This window comes from Cucurbita pepo, chromosome 2 (genome assembly GCF_057944985.1).
Source record: "Cucurbita pepo subsp. pepo isolate OVF chromosome 2, ASM5794498v1, whole genome shotgun sequence".
In the NCBI taxonomy this organism is placed as follows: Eukaryota; Viridiplantae; Streptophyta; class Magnoliopsida; order Cucurbitales; family Cucurbitaceae; genus Cucurbita; species Cucurbita pepo.
Window position 1 is genome coordinate 5,435,604 of NC_141799.1, and position 17,699 is coordinate 5,453,302.

General features: G+C 33.8%; 2 protein-coding genes across 7 annotated transcripts; both read left to right on the top strand.

Annotated features, from left to right (window-relative positions):
* Positions 1–3,132: 3,132 nt before the first annotated feature.
* On the top strand, positions 3,133–9,597 carry LOC111788726 (phosphatidylinositol/phosphatidylcholine transfer protein SFH13). 4 transcript variants are annotated; one of them, XM_087121542.1, is made up of 15 exons: positions 3,133–3,426; positions 4,443–4,535; positions 4,749–5,043; positions 5,159–5,258; positions 5,464–5,730; positions 6,215–6,292; positions 6,372–6,476; positions 6,553–6,602; positions 6,670–6,772; positions 6,851–6,949; positions 7,046–7,168; positions 7,255–7,417; positions 7,637–8,019; positions 8,116–8,190; positions 9,331–9,597. In XM_087121542.1, the coding sequence occupies exons 2-15, from the start codon at positions 4,529–4,531 to the stop codon at positions 9,346–9,348; spliced, it is 1,866 nt and encodes a 621-aa protein (XP_086977668.1). In that variant the 5' UTR covers positions 3,133–3,426; positions 4,443–4,528; the 3' UTR covers positions 9,349–9,597. The 4 variants fall into 4 exon arrangements, with proteins under 4 accessions (XP_086977668.1, XP_086977667.1, XP_086977666.1 ...); XM_087121541.1 differs by having other exon boundaries at positions 3,134–3,426; positions 4,437–4,535; positions 9,328–9,597; XM_087121540.1 differs by having other exon boundaries at positions 3,134–3,426; positions 9,328–9,597.
* A 3,168-nt stretch (positions 9,598–12,765) lies between these two features.
* Positions 12,766–16,424, top strand: LOC111789233 (GPI-anchored protein LLG1). 3 transcript variants are annotated; one of them, XR_002814300.2, is made up of 5 exons: positions 12,771–12,989; positions 13,095–13,151; positions 13,786–14,179; positions 14,319–14,420; positions 16,260–16,424. XR_002814300.2 is itself a non-coding variant. In XM_023669937.2 (4 exons), exons 1-3 carry the CDS (start codon positions 12,893–12,895, stop codon positions 14,142–14,144), a joined length of 513 nt encoding a protein of 170 aa, XP_023525705.2. In that variant the 5' UTR covers positions 12,766–12,892; the 3' UTR covers positions 14,145–14,148; positions 14,319–14,497. The 3 variants fall into 3 exon arrangements, 2 of the variants coding, with proteins under 2 accessions (XP_023525705.2, XP_023525704.2); XM_023669937.2 differs by lacking the exon at positions 16,260–16,424 and having other exon boundaries at positions 12,766–12,989; positions 13,786–14,148; positions 14,319–14,497; XM_023669936.2 differs by lacking the exon at positions 16,260–16,424 and having other exon boundaries at positions 14,319–14,497.
* Positions 16,425–17,699: the final 1,275 nt, after the last annotated feature.

The following is a 17,699-nucleotide window of genomic DNA, read 5'->3' on the forward strand; positions in this document are numbered from 1 at the left end:
AATTAGGATTTTGATTGTAACTCTATTTTTTGGTTAGTTGAGTTGACCTTCCAATTTAGTTGAGTTGACTTTTTAAAAAGTCAACTCAACATCAATCAAAATTTTGATTGTAACTTAATTTTTCTGGTAAGTTGAGTTTACCTTCCAAAAATTCAACTCAACACGAATCAGAATTTTTTAACCTAACCTAACCTTTTATAATTTTGATTGAGTAATCTGACTTAATAAAGTTCCAGTCATCTGAAGATCCATAAGGTTGACTTTTTATTTAAACGCAATTTTTGAAAAGTGTTTTAAAAAGATAAATAATATAAATATTTTTTAAACAAAGGTATTTAAAAAAAAAATAGTTTATATCAATTTTTTTAATTAAAAATAAAGAAATTAAATGAAATGACCATAAAAAAAATACAAGAATTGGGTTTTTTTTTTTTGGTCATTAAATGAAATGACCATAAAAAACCGTTTTCAAACCGTAGCCAACTACTGGACCAGACGCCGCCATCCTTTTCAACGTCCATTCCCTACCCCTAATTCCGCCATTAAAACCACAAAATATTAAATTAAATAGTTTATTATATTCGTGAAGGAGAGACCGTAAAATTAAAATAATTCTAATTTGTAGATTTAAAAAATAACATAATAACATGCAAATTATTGTGAAAAAGATAATATTAATTATATAATTTAAAATTCATTTTGTTTAACTATGCGAATCAATAGTTAACGTAACCGCCCAAATCATCACTAACAGATATTGTTCGCTTTAGCTCGTTACAAATTGTCATCAGCCTCATGGTTTAAAAATTCATCTATAGGAGAGGTTTCCACACCTTTATAAGAAACGTTTCGTTCCTTTCTCCAACCGACGTTGGATCTCACAGCTAATTTCCTTCACGAACGTCACGAGCATTAATAGAAGCTACGACATTTACAGTAATTAGCTAAACGATGACCAGTAGCATTGGATTAACTAATGAGTTATCTTTAGTTATTAAATAGGAATTAAAATATGAAGACTTGAACATTGAACTTAAGATTAATAACGTCACCGACATTAATAGAAGCTACGACATTTATTTTCGTCACCCACTTGGCATTGCCCTCCATTTTTTTACCTAATTAAAATAAGGATTTAATAATATTCTAAAACTAAAAAAAAAAAAACGTTTATTTTAATTTATTATATATATTACTTTTAATTATTTATTTTAAAATATATATTTTTTAGCGTTTGACACAGATGTTTATTATATTATTTAATTTTAGGTGCGAATTAAAATAATATTTAAATATTTTAGAATATTAACTTTTACTTTTTCTAAATGATATTTAAATTTATGTTAAATCGTATATCGAATATATTCTTATATATAAGGGTTAAATTCAGACTTATTTATGTATTTTAAAATTAAATAAAAAACATGCCGATTAATATTTTTTAAATCTAATTTTTAATTAAAAAAATAGAAACTTTTTTAATTCGATTTTTTCTTATTTATTACTGGTTTGTGTAAGTGCCACATCAGTATTTAGTTTTTAAAAATTTATTTTAATATATTTCAATGAAAATTATACTAAAATAATATTAACATTAAAAAATAAAGTATTTAAATCTTGCCGACAAATATTATGTATATAAAAAAGGTGATATTGTTCGCTTGACTTTTTTATATTTAAATTAAAAAATGAATTTTGGAGAAAAAAGAGAGTGATAATTCTTTTTGTTAAATTAAAATTTTCAAAATGTTTTAGAATCTTCAAAATTTATGGTCGCCTTTTATCACATGTGAATATTATGAGAATTTCAAATAAAAAATATTTTATTTTACCAAAAATTATTTAAAATTGAGACTATATAAAAATTTTAATTTAATGTTTAATAAATTCGTAATTTTTGAAATAGCTTTACCGAGGTTCAGGAGTTCGGCCGAATTAATGGTGACGAGGTGAATGAGCTTCTCTTTCTTCATTTTCTTCTTCTCCATCTTACTCAATCTTTCCTTTCTCTGTTCTTCTTTTTTTTAATGATCTAATCTTCTTGGAAATCTGTGATTCGAGACGATCGATTCAATAGAAAAGAAGGAATAGTGTCTATTTTTCGTTGGGGGGTTCTTGAAAAAAATCGTCGAATCTTATTCATTAGAAGTGGCGTATGCTCAAATTAATGTAAATAAAGTGCCTAAAACTTGCTCTGATACCAATGGATGATGTTAATATAACACATGCGGAAGCAATTTTGATCTTAGGCACTTTTAGAACATCAATTATAGTAAATAACTAGCATGTTCAATAAGTATTAAAACTCAAGGGGTTGAATATGAGTGAAATATATTATGAAATTGAAAATTTCACTATTACAGATGTTTTTGTTTATTTTAAAATATTTATTATGCATTTTATAAATAAAATTATAAAATAATACTTAGGACTTTTGGGACTAGCATCCTTACCGACACACCGTTTCGTGTCTACCCTTTCGAGGAAGGGCAAGAAGGCTGACACATCACCTGGTATCTGGCTCTGATACCATTTGTAACGGTTGAAGCCCGTCGCTAGCATATATTGTCCTCTTTGGATTTTCACTTTCGAGCTTCCCCTTTAAAACGCGTATGCTGGGAAGGTTTCCACTCTGTATAAATGGTGTTTTGTTCCCTCCCAACCACTTAAAAAACACATTTATGTTATTTTCAATATTTTTAAAATTAAAAAATTAGAATACTAAATATTTATATTTCTAAAAAAAAAAAAAAAAAAAAAAGAAAACGAGAAGAATTTTTTTTTTTAATAGTTATTGATTGTAAATTTTAAAATACATTTATTTCTAATAACCATTAAATATAAATTTAAAATATTTATTTATTTATTTATTCGTACAATTAATTGGAAATAAAAGGGAAAAAGAAAAACAGGGTTAGAGATGGAAGCTTGAGAGTTCCAATGTAAGCAGGCTTTCGTAGGGTCCCCCTGGCTCCTATTATTTATTCTATTTTATTTTATTTTTCTATTTTTTTAAATTATAATAAAAAGTAAAAAAAAAAAAAAAGAAAAAAAGAAAAAAAAAAAAGAGGAAAATAGAAAAGAAAAAGAGTTGAGCCGCGCATTTCCAAACTCACACAACTCGTACCATTTTTAACCAACAAAACCCCACACCCACACCTTCTTCTTTAATTCTTCATTTTTCACCTTCCTCTCCACCAAATTTCATCGCTCTTCTCTCCAGAAAACTCCTCTCAACAGCAACAACAACAATCTCAGCATCTTAATCTTTGCTCTTCAATCTTCATATTCCGTTTCCTCTGCTGCTGTTGCTTTGCTGCTATCATCACCGTTGCTTTGACAGATTCCTCTTGTCTCGATCGATGTTGTTTTCTCTTCCTCTTCTCAGGCTACCATCGGCTTCTGTGCTTAGGATTTTTTCATGAGGTGTGTTTTTTCTGCTGTTTTTCTGACTCTCTGATTCTCTAATTCAGCTCTGTATTCTCTGTTTTTTTTTTTTTTTTTTTTTTTTTTTTTGTTTTTGTTTGTTTGTTTGGTGTTTTTGGTTTTACTGTTTTCTGTGGATTTGATTCGAGATCCGAGTGGTGTTCACCGGCATTGTCGATTTTCAATGTGTTTCTGGCTCTCCTTGCGTGTTTTTGGTTCGCGGAAAGGAAATTGATAGTTGTTATGAAGAGATTCCTCTTCATGACTGTCACTGTTTTTAATGTGTTCCGGAATTTTCGGTTCAAGTTCGAGTTTAATGAACATTTTGGATTCAGCTTTGGATTTCGTTTATTTTTGTTCGTCCGTTTTCGTTATGTAGAAGAAGATGACGCTCCTCCTTCTTCTTCTTCTTCTTCTTCTTTTATCTCTCTATCTCTCTCTTCTTTTTATATTCCCGATAATTAGCACAGTGAGCTGCTGCAAGGTCGAAAATCTTTTTCGATTTGATATTGATGAAGTTTCTTGAGAAATCAGGTTTCTAGAGTTGATTTCTGTTTGGATCTGTCTTTAATGCTAGTTTCTGAGCCCACCGACTTCCTTCGCTCGCTTGAAGGGATCGGTTTTCTGTCTTTCTGTCGATATTTTGTAGTTGCTCGAGGAAGACTGCAGAAAACTAATCCTTGGCATATGGCCTTGGGACGTTTTCATCAATTGGAGTTGTTAATACTCTTTCTTGCTCCTTGATCTTGAGTATGCTGCCCGAAGAGTTTCCGAATCTTTAATTTTCTCTCTAAAGCCCTTGAATCAGTTGCTCATTGACTTTTGCAGAGTAGGAGGGATTCGGAATGGTAGTTTTGCGTGCTGTATGTTGTTAGCTATTTCCGATTACTCAGCCAAAATAGAATCTTAATGCTTCGCACCTAAGAAATCAACTTCATTTTCTATGCTTCAATTACTCGTCTTTATGTAATTAATATAGCAGTTTCCATCTTTTGTCTTCTTTCCTGCAACAATAGGTTGACGTGTCCGTGCGGAACTTTTCCAGTGGGTTTGGCGTAGTCTTCAAAGCCATTTACCTTTCATACATCGTCCGGGGATTGAAATGTTAGGTATGTTGTGTAGTTTATTGGCATAATATGAGAAACAGCTTTGCGTGTATGATGCATGAGTGATCGAGCATTAGTCTTAAGGTGCTAAAATGTTGAGACAATTCTTGATTGATGGACTCGATTTATTTCCAAGTTGTAAATTTTTTGTCCATCGTTCTACTTGTATTTAATTAGAAAAATTATAACGACTTTTCCTTACTTCCTCACTTCAAGGCTTTGAAGGTCCTGGAACTAGTGATGAAATTAGAGAGAGCTTTGAGAATTCTGAAGATGAGAGGCGACTGTTCAAAATTGGGAACCTCAAGAAAAAGGCAATAAATGCCTCAAATAAATTCACTCACTCTCTCAAGAAGAGAGGAAAGAGGAAAATTGACTACAGGGTTCCTTCAGTATCCATAGAGGATGTACGAGATGCAAAAGAGGAAAGTGCAGTTCATGAATTGCATCAAAAACTTCTTGAGAGGAATTTGCTGCCCAGTAGGCTTGATGATTATCATACTTTACTGAGGTCTGTGCATTTTCTGGAAGCATTCTGCTTCATAAAACAAAATATCTGCAGTTCATGCAACCTTTTTTTTGCGAGTCATTACAAGTATCCTCATTCTATTTGTTATTTTCTGCAGATTTTTGAAAGCTAGAGAATTTAACATGGAAAAGACAATCCGGATGTGGGAAGAAATGCTTAACTGGAGAAAGGAATTTGGAACTGATACTATTCTAGAGGTAATTTATGTATACATCCCAGTGGTCCTCTAAAATAAGCTCCAGTCCTGCCTTGAGAGTTATTTTCCCTGTTAACATATCATCATCATCTTCATCATTTGCAATCTGCTGCGTAATCAACATCCAATCATGAAAGTGCATAATGTAGTTGGATAACTTGCCAGTTTTGGAGCTTTAATATATTAGTGGAGTGATTCATCTGCAGGATTTTGAATTTGAAGAGCTTGAAGAGGTGTTGCAATATTATCCTCAGGGATATCATGGAGTTGATAAAGAAGGCAGGCCAGTTTACATAGAGAGGCTTGGCAAAGCCCATCCAAGTAGGCTCATGAATATCACCACGATAGATAGATACTTGAAGTACCATGTGCAAGAATTTGAAAGGGCACTGCATGAAAAGTTCCCTGCCTGTACAATTGCGTCTAAGAGAAGAATCTGTTCAACAACAACAATATTGGATGTGCAGGGCTTGGTACGATGAAAACTGTCTTGAAAGTTTTATATATTCAGTTTGCTCGAAATATTATCTTATACACGATCACACTATTGTCTCCGATAATGATGGAGATGTTACTTCCATATTGGGGGATCAAATTAATAGGACTACACAGTTTTATTGAAAAATATCGAAACTTTTCTTAGAGTTGATTTTTCTGGTATGAAACTTGAAAATCATGGATCCAACATTATTTATCTGGTAAATTACGTAACTGAAGTTCTTAGATTTGGAGCCACAATCAAGCAGAGTTTGCTTCTATATCTTTGGCCTTCAAGAAAATACAAATATATTGATCTTACACATTTGCATACATGTGCATGGTCGTAATAGTATTATCGATTATGACATGAAAACCATCCATTTATCCAACATTGGCATCTTAGGATGGACAATGTCAATCGATTAATGTTAAATTTATTAAAGTCTGATTTTAATGTTACTGATATTGTGATTCCAGGGCATGAAAAATTTCTCCCGCACTGCTGCAAATCTCTTAGCTGCTATAACAAAGACAGACAGTAATTATTATCCTGAGGTATCCAATTCCTTCCAAGCATAAACATATTTGATCATTTTCTCATGTGTTTCATTCTCTTTTCACTTGTATCTTTCAGACGCTACATCGAACATATATTGTGAATGCTGGTTCTGGTTTTAAGAAGATTCTCTGGCCTGCTGCTCAGAAATTTATTGATATGAAGACTGTTGCAAAGATCCAGGTATAGATGTGGCATGCACGAGTTACATGCACTTCCTTTTCCTCATGCTGGATTAATTATCGAGTTCAAATTTCAGGTTCTTGAACCCAAATCAATAGGAAAGCTACTTGAAGTCATTGACTCAGAGTATGACCTCCATTTCCACTCTGTATTTGTATATTCATATACTTTGCTGAGACTGTTTTTCTTTCAGTCAGTTGCCAGATTTCTTAGGTGGTTCGTGTACATGTAATGGTGTTGAAGGAGGGTGCCTTAGATCTAATAAGGGTCCGTGGAATGATCCCGATATTATGAAGGTGGCTTTTCATCATGTTTCAAATATAGTCCGACTCAATTCTTCAGCATGTATAATTAACCTAGTCCTGTGTTTCTAGGTTGTGCATAATTTAGGAGCCACCTTTGTAAGGCAAGGCACAAGAGTGCCCAAGAACGACGCAAAATTTCACTCTCGTGCTCAAATACCTTCACTGAAGGTAAGTGTCAGTTTGATCAGATGCAGTTTGAATATTGTATATTATTGCATGCTGTCATTATGATGCATATTGATATGCATATTTCTCTTCCATTAGGGAAGTAATGATATATCATTAGCGGATCCAGGATCAGATATTGATGACTCGTACTCTCCACTGGAGCGAGCTAGCTCTATGATTCCTTGTTTGGCCCCAGTTCACGAAGAAGTAAGTCTGGAAGTATGTAGCACATGGTTTGTGAAAATGTATTGTATGTGTATGCAAAAATGTCAGCAACATTGTTTAAAAGGTTCGTATTTTTTCAGCTAAGGGCAGCAGATCCTAATGCTTACTACAGTTGTGATGATGACTTCCTACCTGCTAGGACAGTAAGTGAAAGTGACCAAAGAGTTAGAGGTTCTCAGGGTACATCTCTTGAAATAATGGATAATGGGAATTTCTCTAGCAAAGTGGCATCAAACATAGAAGGTACTGAATGTACTTTTATTTTCACTCTAATGTGTGGTAACTCGGAATCTTTACGGCTCACCTGGCGTGTGGCACCGGGAAAGTAGAACCATATGCATAATTTGTCTACTTACCCTTGGAAAGGTTTTGCATTTCCAAGTTATGCAAATTGTATTTGTTCGTTGGTCAGATTTTTCTTTCCCTATCTCATATTTTTCTTTTATTCACCTCGCTTCTCAGGTACTCTAGCAAATGAGAACGAAATTCTGAAGCAAAAACTTGAGAAAAGAAACCTTCATTTTGTGGGGAGAGGTCTTCTATCATTCTGGATTAGATTGGTAGAACTTGTCCGCAGTTTACAATTTCAGTTTTGGAAAAGACAGAACAATATATATCCTTCTAACACAGAACAACACATTACAAACATCAATGCTGCTGCAATTCAAACAATGAACAAAGAAGATTATGTCGGTCCATGCTTACAACGTCTCGAGAGGCTTGAAAAAATCTTTGTAGAGCTGAGCAACAAGCCTGCTAAGATTCCTCTGGAAAAGGAGCATTTGCTTACTGAATCTTTGGACAGAATCAAGTCGGTTGAATTTGACCTGGAGAAAACGAAAAGAGTGAGCTTTTCTTTGTGTGTTTAATTAATTAGTAATATGAGCGGTCTTCTGATCGATTCTTGTAGCTTAGCATTTTCATTCATTTCATTGGTTCAGGCAATCCACGCTACCGTCTTAAAGCAACTTGAGACGGGGGAGCTGCTGGAGAAATTACGGGAGTCCCAATGTCAAGTAAGTAGCTTTTAAAAACACAGGCCACATCTTATTTGTTATTTGTTATTATTATCATTATTATCTATATTTTGTTTTCTTATATAATTTCAGAATCATTTTTTGAAATATTAGTTTTGACTTTTGAAAATCTAAATAAAAACAGTGTAAAAGCATTATCTTTCTTCGTGCCCATTTCCCATCCAGAAATCTTGAACTACAATAATACCAACTTGGAAATTTTCAAACATTGTGAAAAGGATATGAGAGGCCTCAATTCAAATGGGGTCCTATTGTAGAAAAATTCCCATCCATTAATAAAGTAAACTATTAAGGCTTCCACTGATGAACATTTGATTTCTGGTTTACTTTTTTGAGAATAAAGCTGTTTTTTCCTTTTTAAAAAATCAGGCTTGTAAATACTACTTTAAAAGATTTATGAACTTTTTTTTTCTTTTGGAGTTTGGCTAAAATCTCTAACGTGTTTTTAAAAAATTGTACAATATATCAAATAAATTGCAGCGAAGCTAGGGTAGTTTTTGAAAATAGAAAATAAAAAAGGGAAGTCTGGTTTAATAACCATCTAGTGTTTAAAAATTAAGAATATAAACATAACTTCCTCTTACTAGGTTCTTTGCTTTATATCTACCCCTTGAAAGTGTTTCTAAAATCCAAGCCAAGTTTGAAAACTAAAGAAAGTAATTCTTAATAACTTCGAAATTTAGCTTAGAATTCAAATGTTTGTTTTAAGTGTGAAAATCATAATAAAGAATTTATGATAAGATAAGTAGATTTTTAAAAACTGAAAACTAGGAGTGAAGGCTCCATTTGATAACTTTGACTTTTGGTTGTGAAAATTATGCTTGTTTCTCTCATTTCTCTATATTGAATTTCATTTTTTTTTAGTGAAAACATTTGATTTTTTAGCAAAATTCATTCCTAAAACAAAAATAACTTTTTGAAAATTATTTTGTTGTTTTTGAAAACATGGCTCCGTTTTCTGAAACATGTGTAAAAAGTATATAAGTAGTATTCTTAGACTTAATATTCATAAACTGAATCTAAAATTATTGTCAAACCAAGTGTGTACAAGTTGTTCTGTATCATGTTTCATTACTAAAAATTCTAACCCTGATATAACCCTTATACATGATGCAGCAGAGAAGATTTTTGTGTTAGGTTACAAAAAGTACAAAAAGGTGAAGAAATGAAAAATGGTTACACCGAAGCAAGAGCAAAGACAAGCACGTGGAGTGACAACAAAACCCAATGGACAATGGCTGGCGGCAATAGAAACGAGAGATGTAGAGAGGAGGCAAACCAAAAACAGATAAATGCATATATACGTGTACACTTTCACCCTTTGTTTGGTTGGATCACCTCTGTCTTTGTTCTTTCTTTCTTCCAATATATATATATATATATATATATATATATATATATATATATATATATATATATATATATATACACGAAAAAAGAAATATATAATTTTGGAGGTGTTTACAGACAAGGCTGACAAAATGTATAAAAAAAGCTGGCTAATGTTTCCCATAGAGAGTGCAGGGTTTGGAGGTGAGTACAGAAAAGAAAGAAGGCGGAATAACGTGGCTTTGCAATAGTAGCAGCAACCAGCAACTCCTCCTCCTCCTCCACATGCTTCCGATTTCCAAGTAATTTTTAAATGTTTTTTTTTTTTTTTTCTCTTTTAGTTCTTTAAAGATGAATCGTGATGTACTCTAAAGTAGAATAGACGTTCCCCTATAGGCTCAATTTCTAAAATCCAAAGTGTTCCCAATCAATGAGAATGAAAACGACTTTCTCTTCTACAGATTCTTAGTTGCATTTTTTTTCTCACCATTATGTTCTTTTTTGTTTTACCATTACCAGAATTCTAGTCACAGAGGGGTTTGTGGAAAAATTACTCCTCAACCCGGCAATTCTAAATGTAAATGTGATAATCTGTCTACTTTCAAGGTCCAAGTGTTTTTTTTTTTTTTTTTTTTTTTTTTTTTTTTTTTTTTTTTTTTTTTAATCTCATGCAGCTTTCTCTAATTATTGAATTCCAGAGCAGAGAAGTATTTCTATTGTGTTTTGTTAAATTCGTTGTCCATGCTACTAGGAGTTGCATCAATCAATCTCCCATTAAAGTTGTTCCAATTAACACTTGTGCATGATAATTTCTAATATTCAGTGGAGCAGAAAAGGGAATAATGGAGATATCATTGCAGGAATTGAATACATTTGCGCCGCAACCCTGAAAGGCAGGTGGGTCGGTCTTTTGATTGTATGTAAACATTTTTCTAACATTTTATGAAGCTCTTTTTGTCAAATCAAAAGCTTAGGGAAAGGTTTCTTATTCACTAAAATTAGGTACAAAAAAGCTTAGGGAAAGGTTTCTTATTAACTAAAATTAGGTACAAATTTGATTAACTCTTCTAATTGTAATTGGTGGACAAAGTTATGGAATTCCAAAGTTTCTTAGGAACATGGCAGCATATGTTCACAATGACAAGTTACTCATATATTGCTTCCAAGATAGCTTCAGAGGCCCACCCACCCAACGGTACATGCTGGCTGATGTTTGCACATAGAAAAATAGAGGTGTCCATTTACTCTTAACAGACAGAGCGACGGAGCCTAAATTATATGAGACCTGCTCTTAATAGAGTGAAGAATCTCTGTTTAAACGGAGAATATGAGAGTCACGAAAAATTTCGTCTCATTAGATAAACGGGACTAGGGATAGGAATACAGGATAGGATTGTATTCCTATCCCCATCCAATTTCCTACCTTGCCCGACCCGAAAAAAAGAAATAATTTTGAAGCCAAAACCAGTACAGCTAATGATGTTAAGCTTAAAAAAGCCTACAAAGTTCCGGCTTTTGAATATCTCCTTTTCAATTTCCTAACATTGTCTAATGATATGTATATAGTAATGACTTTAGGTTAAGTAGAAATCTAGAGCTGTTACAAAGCTTATCAAAGCTTATTAAAAAAGTTGTAACAGCTCTAGATTTCTACTTAACCTAAAGTCATTACTATATACATATCATTAGACATTTTATACGAAAATATTTCATTCAAAACTTTATTATAAAAACATAATCTTGGTCTTACATGTTATCTCGAAGGCTTTTAATATAAAATAACAAAAATTGAAAATAACATAAATTAAAAATGCTCCATACTAACCTATATGCTACTAAATGAAAATGCATATGAACATATACTAACCTATAGTTTGCTAAATTCAAATTGTAAACTACCCTATGCATGTGCCACGGTCTTCTAGGTTGTGATTCCACCGTAAGTCGTGTATAGGGGAGTCTTGCCTTTACCTGAAAAAAATAAGAGTGTAAAATACTTAGTGACCCTCTATCGGGGTTAGATGCAAATACATACAATCATGAGTGGGATTTATCATATCAGTCTATATTCCTACAACGGCTATCCTAAGCAGGTAATTCAATGTGTATTTACTATTCTACACACTTCTCACACGTGCGAGTATGAACTCACCAGTCGGTTTGCACACCTCTTTAGCCCCTCTCGTTGAGCGAGCACTGCACTTAATATAATTGCTCTAAATACATTAATAAACTCAATGTAAAATTTGAATTTGTACTATTCGGTACTATAATATGAAATATAATCATCAACGAATTTAAAACGATAACCGTGATAATAATTCTAAATTCAAATCCAACCAATATAATTCGAATAACTCTTTAGATTAATCAACTTAATAACACATACTAAATAACTAACCCATGCAAATTAACATAACAACCCTAAACATAGACTAAATAATTTCTTTGTAAGTTCTTAGATACAACTAAGGTAAAATAACTCTAGACTAGGCAACTCCGCGACTCAAAAGGTCACGATTATGCTGGTTCAAGACATGTATCTATGATCGCATGTCAGATGTCCATGTCATACTTGTTCAAGACGCGTTACTTATGATTGCATGTCAGATGTCTATGTCATACTTGTTCAAGACGTGTTACCTATGACGCATGTTAGATGTCTATGTCATACTTGTTCAAGACATGATATCTATGATCGCATGTCAGATGCCCATGTCATACTTGTTCAAGACGTGATATTTATGATTGCATGTCAGATGTTCATGTCATACTTGTTCAAGACGTGTTACTTATGATCTCATGTCAGATGTCCATGTCATACTTGTTCAAGACGTGATATTTATGATTGCATGTCAGATGTTCATGTCATACTTGTTCAAGACGTGTTACTTATGATCGCATGTCAGATGTCCATGTCATACATGTTCAAGACGTGTTACCTATGATTACATGTCAAATGTCCATGTCATACTTGTTCAAGACGTGTTACCTATGATCGCATGTCAGATGTCCATGTCATACTTGTTCAAGACGTGTTACCTATGATTGCATGTCAGATGTCCATGTCATACTTGTACAAGACGCGATATCTATAATTGCATGTCAGATGTTCATATCATACTTAAACGTTTAAGACGTGTTATCGATGGTCGTATGTTCATTTCAAGCCCTTTTTTATTTGTAGCACCAAGTATAATTATATCACTAGTTGATAGTGGGATTTAGACAAAATAATGGTAATGATAATAATACAAAAGCATTTTGTGAGTGGAGATTCAATCCAACAGCCTGTACTCGCCTTCTCGTCGGAGAAGAAGAACAATCCTCTCTCTCTATCTCTCCCGCCGGAATGACGGTCTCCGATAGGTCCTTCTGCAACTTCTCAATGCTTCTCCTCTTCTTCATCTCACTGATTTTCACTGCTTCTTCCTCCACTTCCATTTCAGGTACCTCACATTCACAATTACCGTGACATTGTCATAATTTTCTCTCCTGCTTCTTCTTCTTCTCTGTTTTTGTCTTTAAAGCTGAGTTTATTTTTTATTTTGCAGCGGATGTCTTTGAATCGAAGGCTTCAATCGGTCGGGGCCTCCTACAAGCGAAAAAAGGTTCTACTCTCTTTCTCCGACTTTTTTTTCTTTTTTGCTGAGTTCGTAATTTTCAATTGGAGGCCTGCTTCTGTTAGGGTTTGCAAGCTATTTAGTTATTATTTGTTCTGTTTGTATAAGATCTTGCCGATTGTGCTTCTTCCTTCTCGAGGTTGTGTGGAATTCGAGGTTACTTGTTGTCGATTTTTGCTGGTTTGATTATTATTTGATTCTCTCGAACCTACTAGTGTTCTTCGAAGATTTCGCTTTTGCCACGATTGGCGTGAAATAATGAAATTGAACATAAATATTAAATTAATTTTATCTGGTTGAATCGAATGGTTTATTTCTTTCATTTTCGTATTGGATTGATCCACGCATCCGTGATGTAGGCCAGATTAAATTTCAGCGGTGCGAAGTTTAAGGAATTGTACGTATTTAATTTAATGGTTTGGAAAATGTGTACTTCTTCCTTGAGATTGATTGATTTTTATCCTGCTTCAATTCTCTGACTTGTTCATCATATGGTATTTGCTTTAAATTTGGCATCTCAGGAGTTTTTGAATTGATATTGTTTCAGTGTTGTAGTTTCTGAAGCTATTATCAAACAAAATTTGCTGTAATCATGTAATGTATGTATGCACAATTTATGCAGATTGTCCAGTGAACTTTGAATTCTTGAACTACACCATCATCACAGGCAAGTGCAAGGGGCCTCGATACCCTCCCAAACTCTGTTGTTCAGCTTTGACTGAATTCGCTTGCCCTTATGCGGATGATCTCAACGATCCAACAAACGATTGCGCTTCAACCATGTTCAGTTACGTTAATCTGTATGGAAAATACCCTCCTGGTCTCTTCTCTAGCGAGTGCAAGGGTGATAAGAATGGTCTGGCATGCCCTGTGCTCCCCCCCTCCGCTTCAGCCGATCAAAGTTGGGGTTCCATAGCACATTTGCCATCTCGCTTCCTGATCTTCTCGCCTGGATTTGTACTACTGCTGTGGCTATTATGACAAGGTTCATTTTTCACCATACTTTCTTCCCATTTGTAAGTGTACCCTACCCTTAAACTTGCTGCTAAAACTGCAATTCCTTACTCCCCTGTGTTTATTGTCATAGTTCATTCTGTTTCATGATCCAAACTTAAGTTCTTATTATTGGAGGTTTATGCGCTTTTTATTTGTCAGGGAGACTTGGTGTATCATCATCTTCATCATCATCATAAGCAAGTGCTATGGGAAGTGGCGACCACTAAACTAATGGAAGACTTACTTTTTATTTGTGGAGAGGTCAGTCTCTTGTCTTACTTCACAAACTTTTGACATGTATGTTCAAGAGAAGCAGTGTATTTAAGTGGGTTACTCCATTCGAGATTTATACTATTACATAATAATGTAATAGCCAAAATAATAATAAATAAACCAATAAAAATAATTATAAAAAAAATATACGTCAAAATAATAATAATAAAAAAATTTATAATTAAATAAAACTTAAAAATAAAAATAAAATTTACCCGTCTCTCCACTGAATTTCAACTCATTCTCTTTCCTCAACCCAACCATATCACACACAACCGCATCCTCTTTCCTCACCCCAACTATACCACAGTTCATTAAAAAAATAAACAAAAAAACAGCATCCTCTTTCTTCACCCCAACAATATCACAGTTCATCTAAAAATAAACAAAAAACAAAAAAAAAATGTCATCACAACCGCATCCTCTTTAATGTCGTCACAACTGCATCCTCTATCCTCACCCAACCATATCACAGTTCATCCAAAAATAAACAGAAAAAAAAATGTCATCTCAACCGCATCCTCTTTCTTCAACACAACCATATCACAATTCATCAAAAAAAATAAACAGAAAAAAAATGTCAGATTTGGAGAAATTTTTTTTATAAAATTTATCTACCTCTCTCCATTAACCTCCTCCCAACATCCTCTTTCCTCAACTCAACCATAACCTCGTCCCCCAACATCCTCTTTCCTCAACTCAACCATAACCTCGTCCCAACCGTATCCTCTCTCCTCAACCCAATCTATTACAGTTCATCAAAAAATAAACAAAAAAATGTCAGATTTGAAAAGGAAAAAAAAAAAAGTTCACAACCACATCCTCTTTCCTCAACCCAACCATATCACAGTTCATCCAAAAATAAACATCAGATTTGGTGAATTTTTTTTATAAAATTTACCTATCTCTCTCCACTAAGTCCCAACTTGGTGAATTTTTTTTATAAAATTTACCTATCTCTCTCCACTAAGTCCCAACAGCATCCTCTTTCCTCAACCTAATCATAACCTCTCGTCCCAACAGCATCCTCTTTCCTCAACCCAACCCAGTTCATCCAAAAAAATGTCAGATTTGGGAAAAAAAAGGTCAGAGGAAAAAGAAGGTCAGATTTGGGAAAAAGTAAAATAGTGTAGATGCAAATCTATCTAGAGAGATTTTGGTCTGTTATTACTATAAAATCCTATCTCAGATTTTGTTTATCCTTTATAGTTATGGTTATAAGAAATTTAGTATCAAATCTTCTTTCATATTTTACTAGATCATGCAGATTCCATATCCAATTAATTAGATTTTTTTTTGTTAGCATTGGAAGTTCTAGTTAGAATCAATTAATTAGATTTTTTTTTGTTAGCATTGGAAGTTATAGGAAACACGGTTAGAAAAAATAAAATTTGTTATAGGTTAGAATCAATTAATTAGATTTTTTTTTGTTAGCATTGGAAGTTATAGGAAACAAGGTTAGAATCAATAAAATTTTAGTTGGCAGATCCATAAATGGGTAAGATAGTATGCAAACAATCTATTAAAATTGGACAACCATATCTATAGAAAATAAATATAGATCTATAGAAAATAAATATAGAATTAGATGAATATCTTATTTACAGAATTGGAAAGGTTTACCAAATTAAGATCTATTTACAAAAGGAAATATAATTACAAACACGGAGAAGGGAAGATTTGTTGAACAAAATTTAAAAATAAAACCGTAAATATCATAGGGCATGAAACTCCATCAAATTTTGTAATATCAAAATTTTAACACGTAAATTAGAGAAATAATTTTATAGAGTTCAAACTTGAAACTGATGTCATGGGCTCACATAGGTTGACTTGGATTTCAAAGGACGGAATCGAACTTTCATTAAGGATATATACGTGACAACGACTTAAGCTAACTAGGTAAGTGGCTCACCCGTCGTAGGTTATGCGTTAATTGTTGTATGTTGGCACGTGCCCGTGGATTTGCACGTGTCATTGAATTGTATGCCAGTTTTAATGTGCTCAAGTACGAACTCATGTGAACGTGAATGTATGCTATGTATGCTGCTTTGTTTGATGTGATATGATATGCATGTGATGATATGTGGTTCCTGAATGATTATGGCGTGATTGTACGGAATATTTGAATGTAAACAGCATGAATTGTATGACATGAAATACGGTAAACTGCATGGAAACATAACCCCGATAGGAATATGTATGATACATAAAGAAATGAAAATGAGAATGACATGTAAGCATGAAACGTGACAAGGGGTTATGTTCATTAATGTTAAATGTAGGACTAGTGGAGACCTCATGCATATTGTGTGTTCATACATCTGGGGGATACCCCTATCCCATCACGAGGGTACGGACGCATACATCCAACGGCAAGGCAACGATCGTTATGCTTTGCATAGCGTTGTCGTGACAGTTACTAGTTTTAACGGGTCCCGGCATAAAGAGCTCCCAGAGTATACCCACCGGATATGGAAAGTGGCCCAGCAGTGTGCGAACTAGCTGGTGAGCCCATACTCGCACGTATGGGCTGTGTGTAGAGTATATGGTACACGTCCACGATTACCCGTTAGGACAGCACCGTAGGGAAAACGAAACGAAACGAAACGATAGGTCCCATCATTTCATTGCGTGTGATTGTTGCATAACCCCGATAGGTGGTCAGTTACTGAGTATTCTAGAAATACTCAAGGCTCGTGCTACTTTACTTTTTCAGATAAGAGCAAGGCACCCATGTGACATCAACGGCAGCATCGTACACCCCGGGACCGTAGCACATGCATAGGGTAGTTTTTTTTTTTTTTCCATTTCATAGTCGAGGTTGAATTCGGTTTTGTTCCTTTTTCTTTATTTCAATAATGTTCTTTTCCTTTCTTTCCCTCGTAATCATTTTCTCTTTCATGAGGTAATAAGAGGCGAGTGTAAGTCGCATTTATGGACATGACCCATTTAATGTATATTTCGCAGAGTAATGACCTTAGATTAAATAGGTAAAATTTAGGGTCGTTACAGTTGGTATCAGAGCCAGGTTATAGATCTTGTAGACTAGCCTATAGAATAGGCTTGGCATGTTTCACGGTCCAATTACCGATGCCCCGTCGTTGCCTGGTATACCTTAAGTAGAATGAAGGATGTATGATCTTTGTGATATATTTAATGTGGTTGGCTTTAAATGATGCATGACATGATACTGTAGGAAAATGTGTTGTGATGTGAACTGATGTAATGCATGTCTTTACGTTATGATAGTTATGTTTTCTTCTA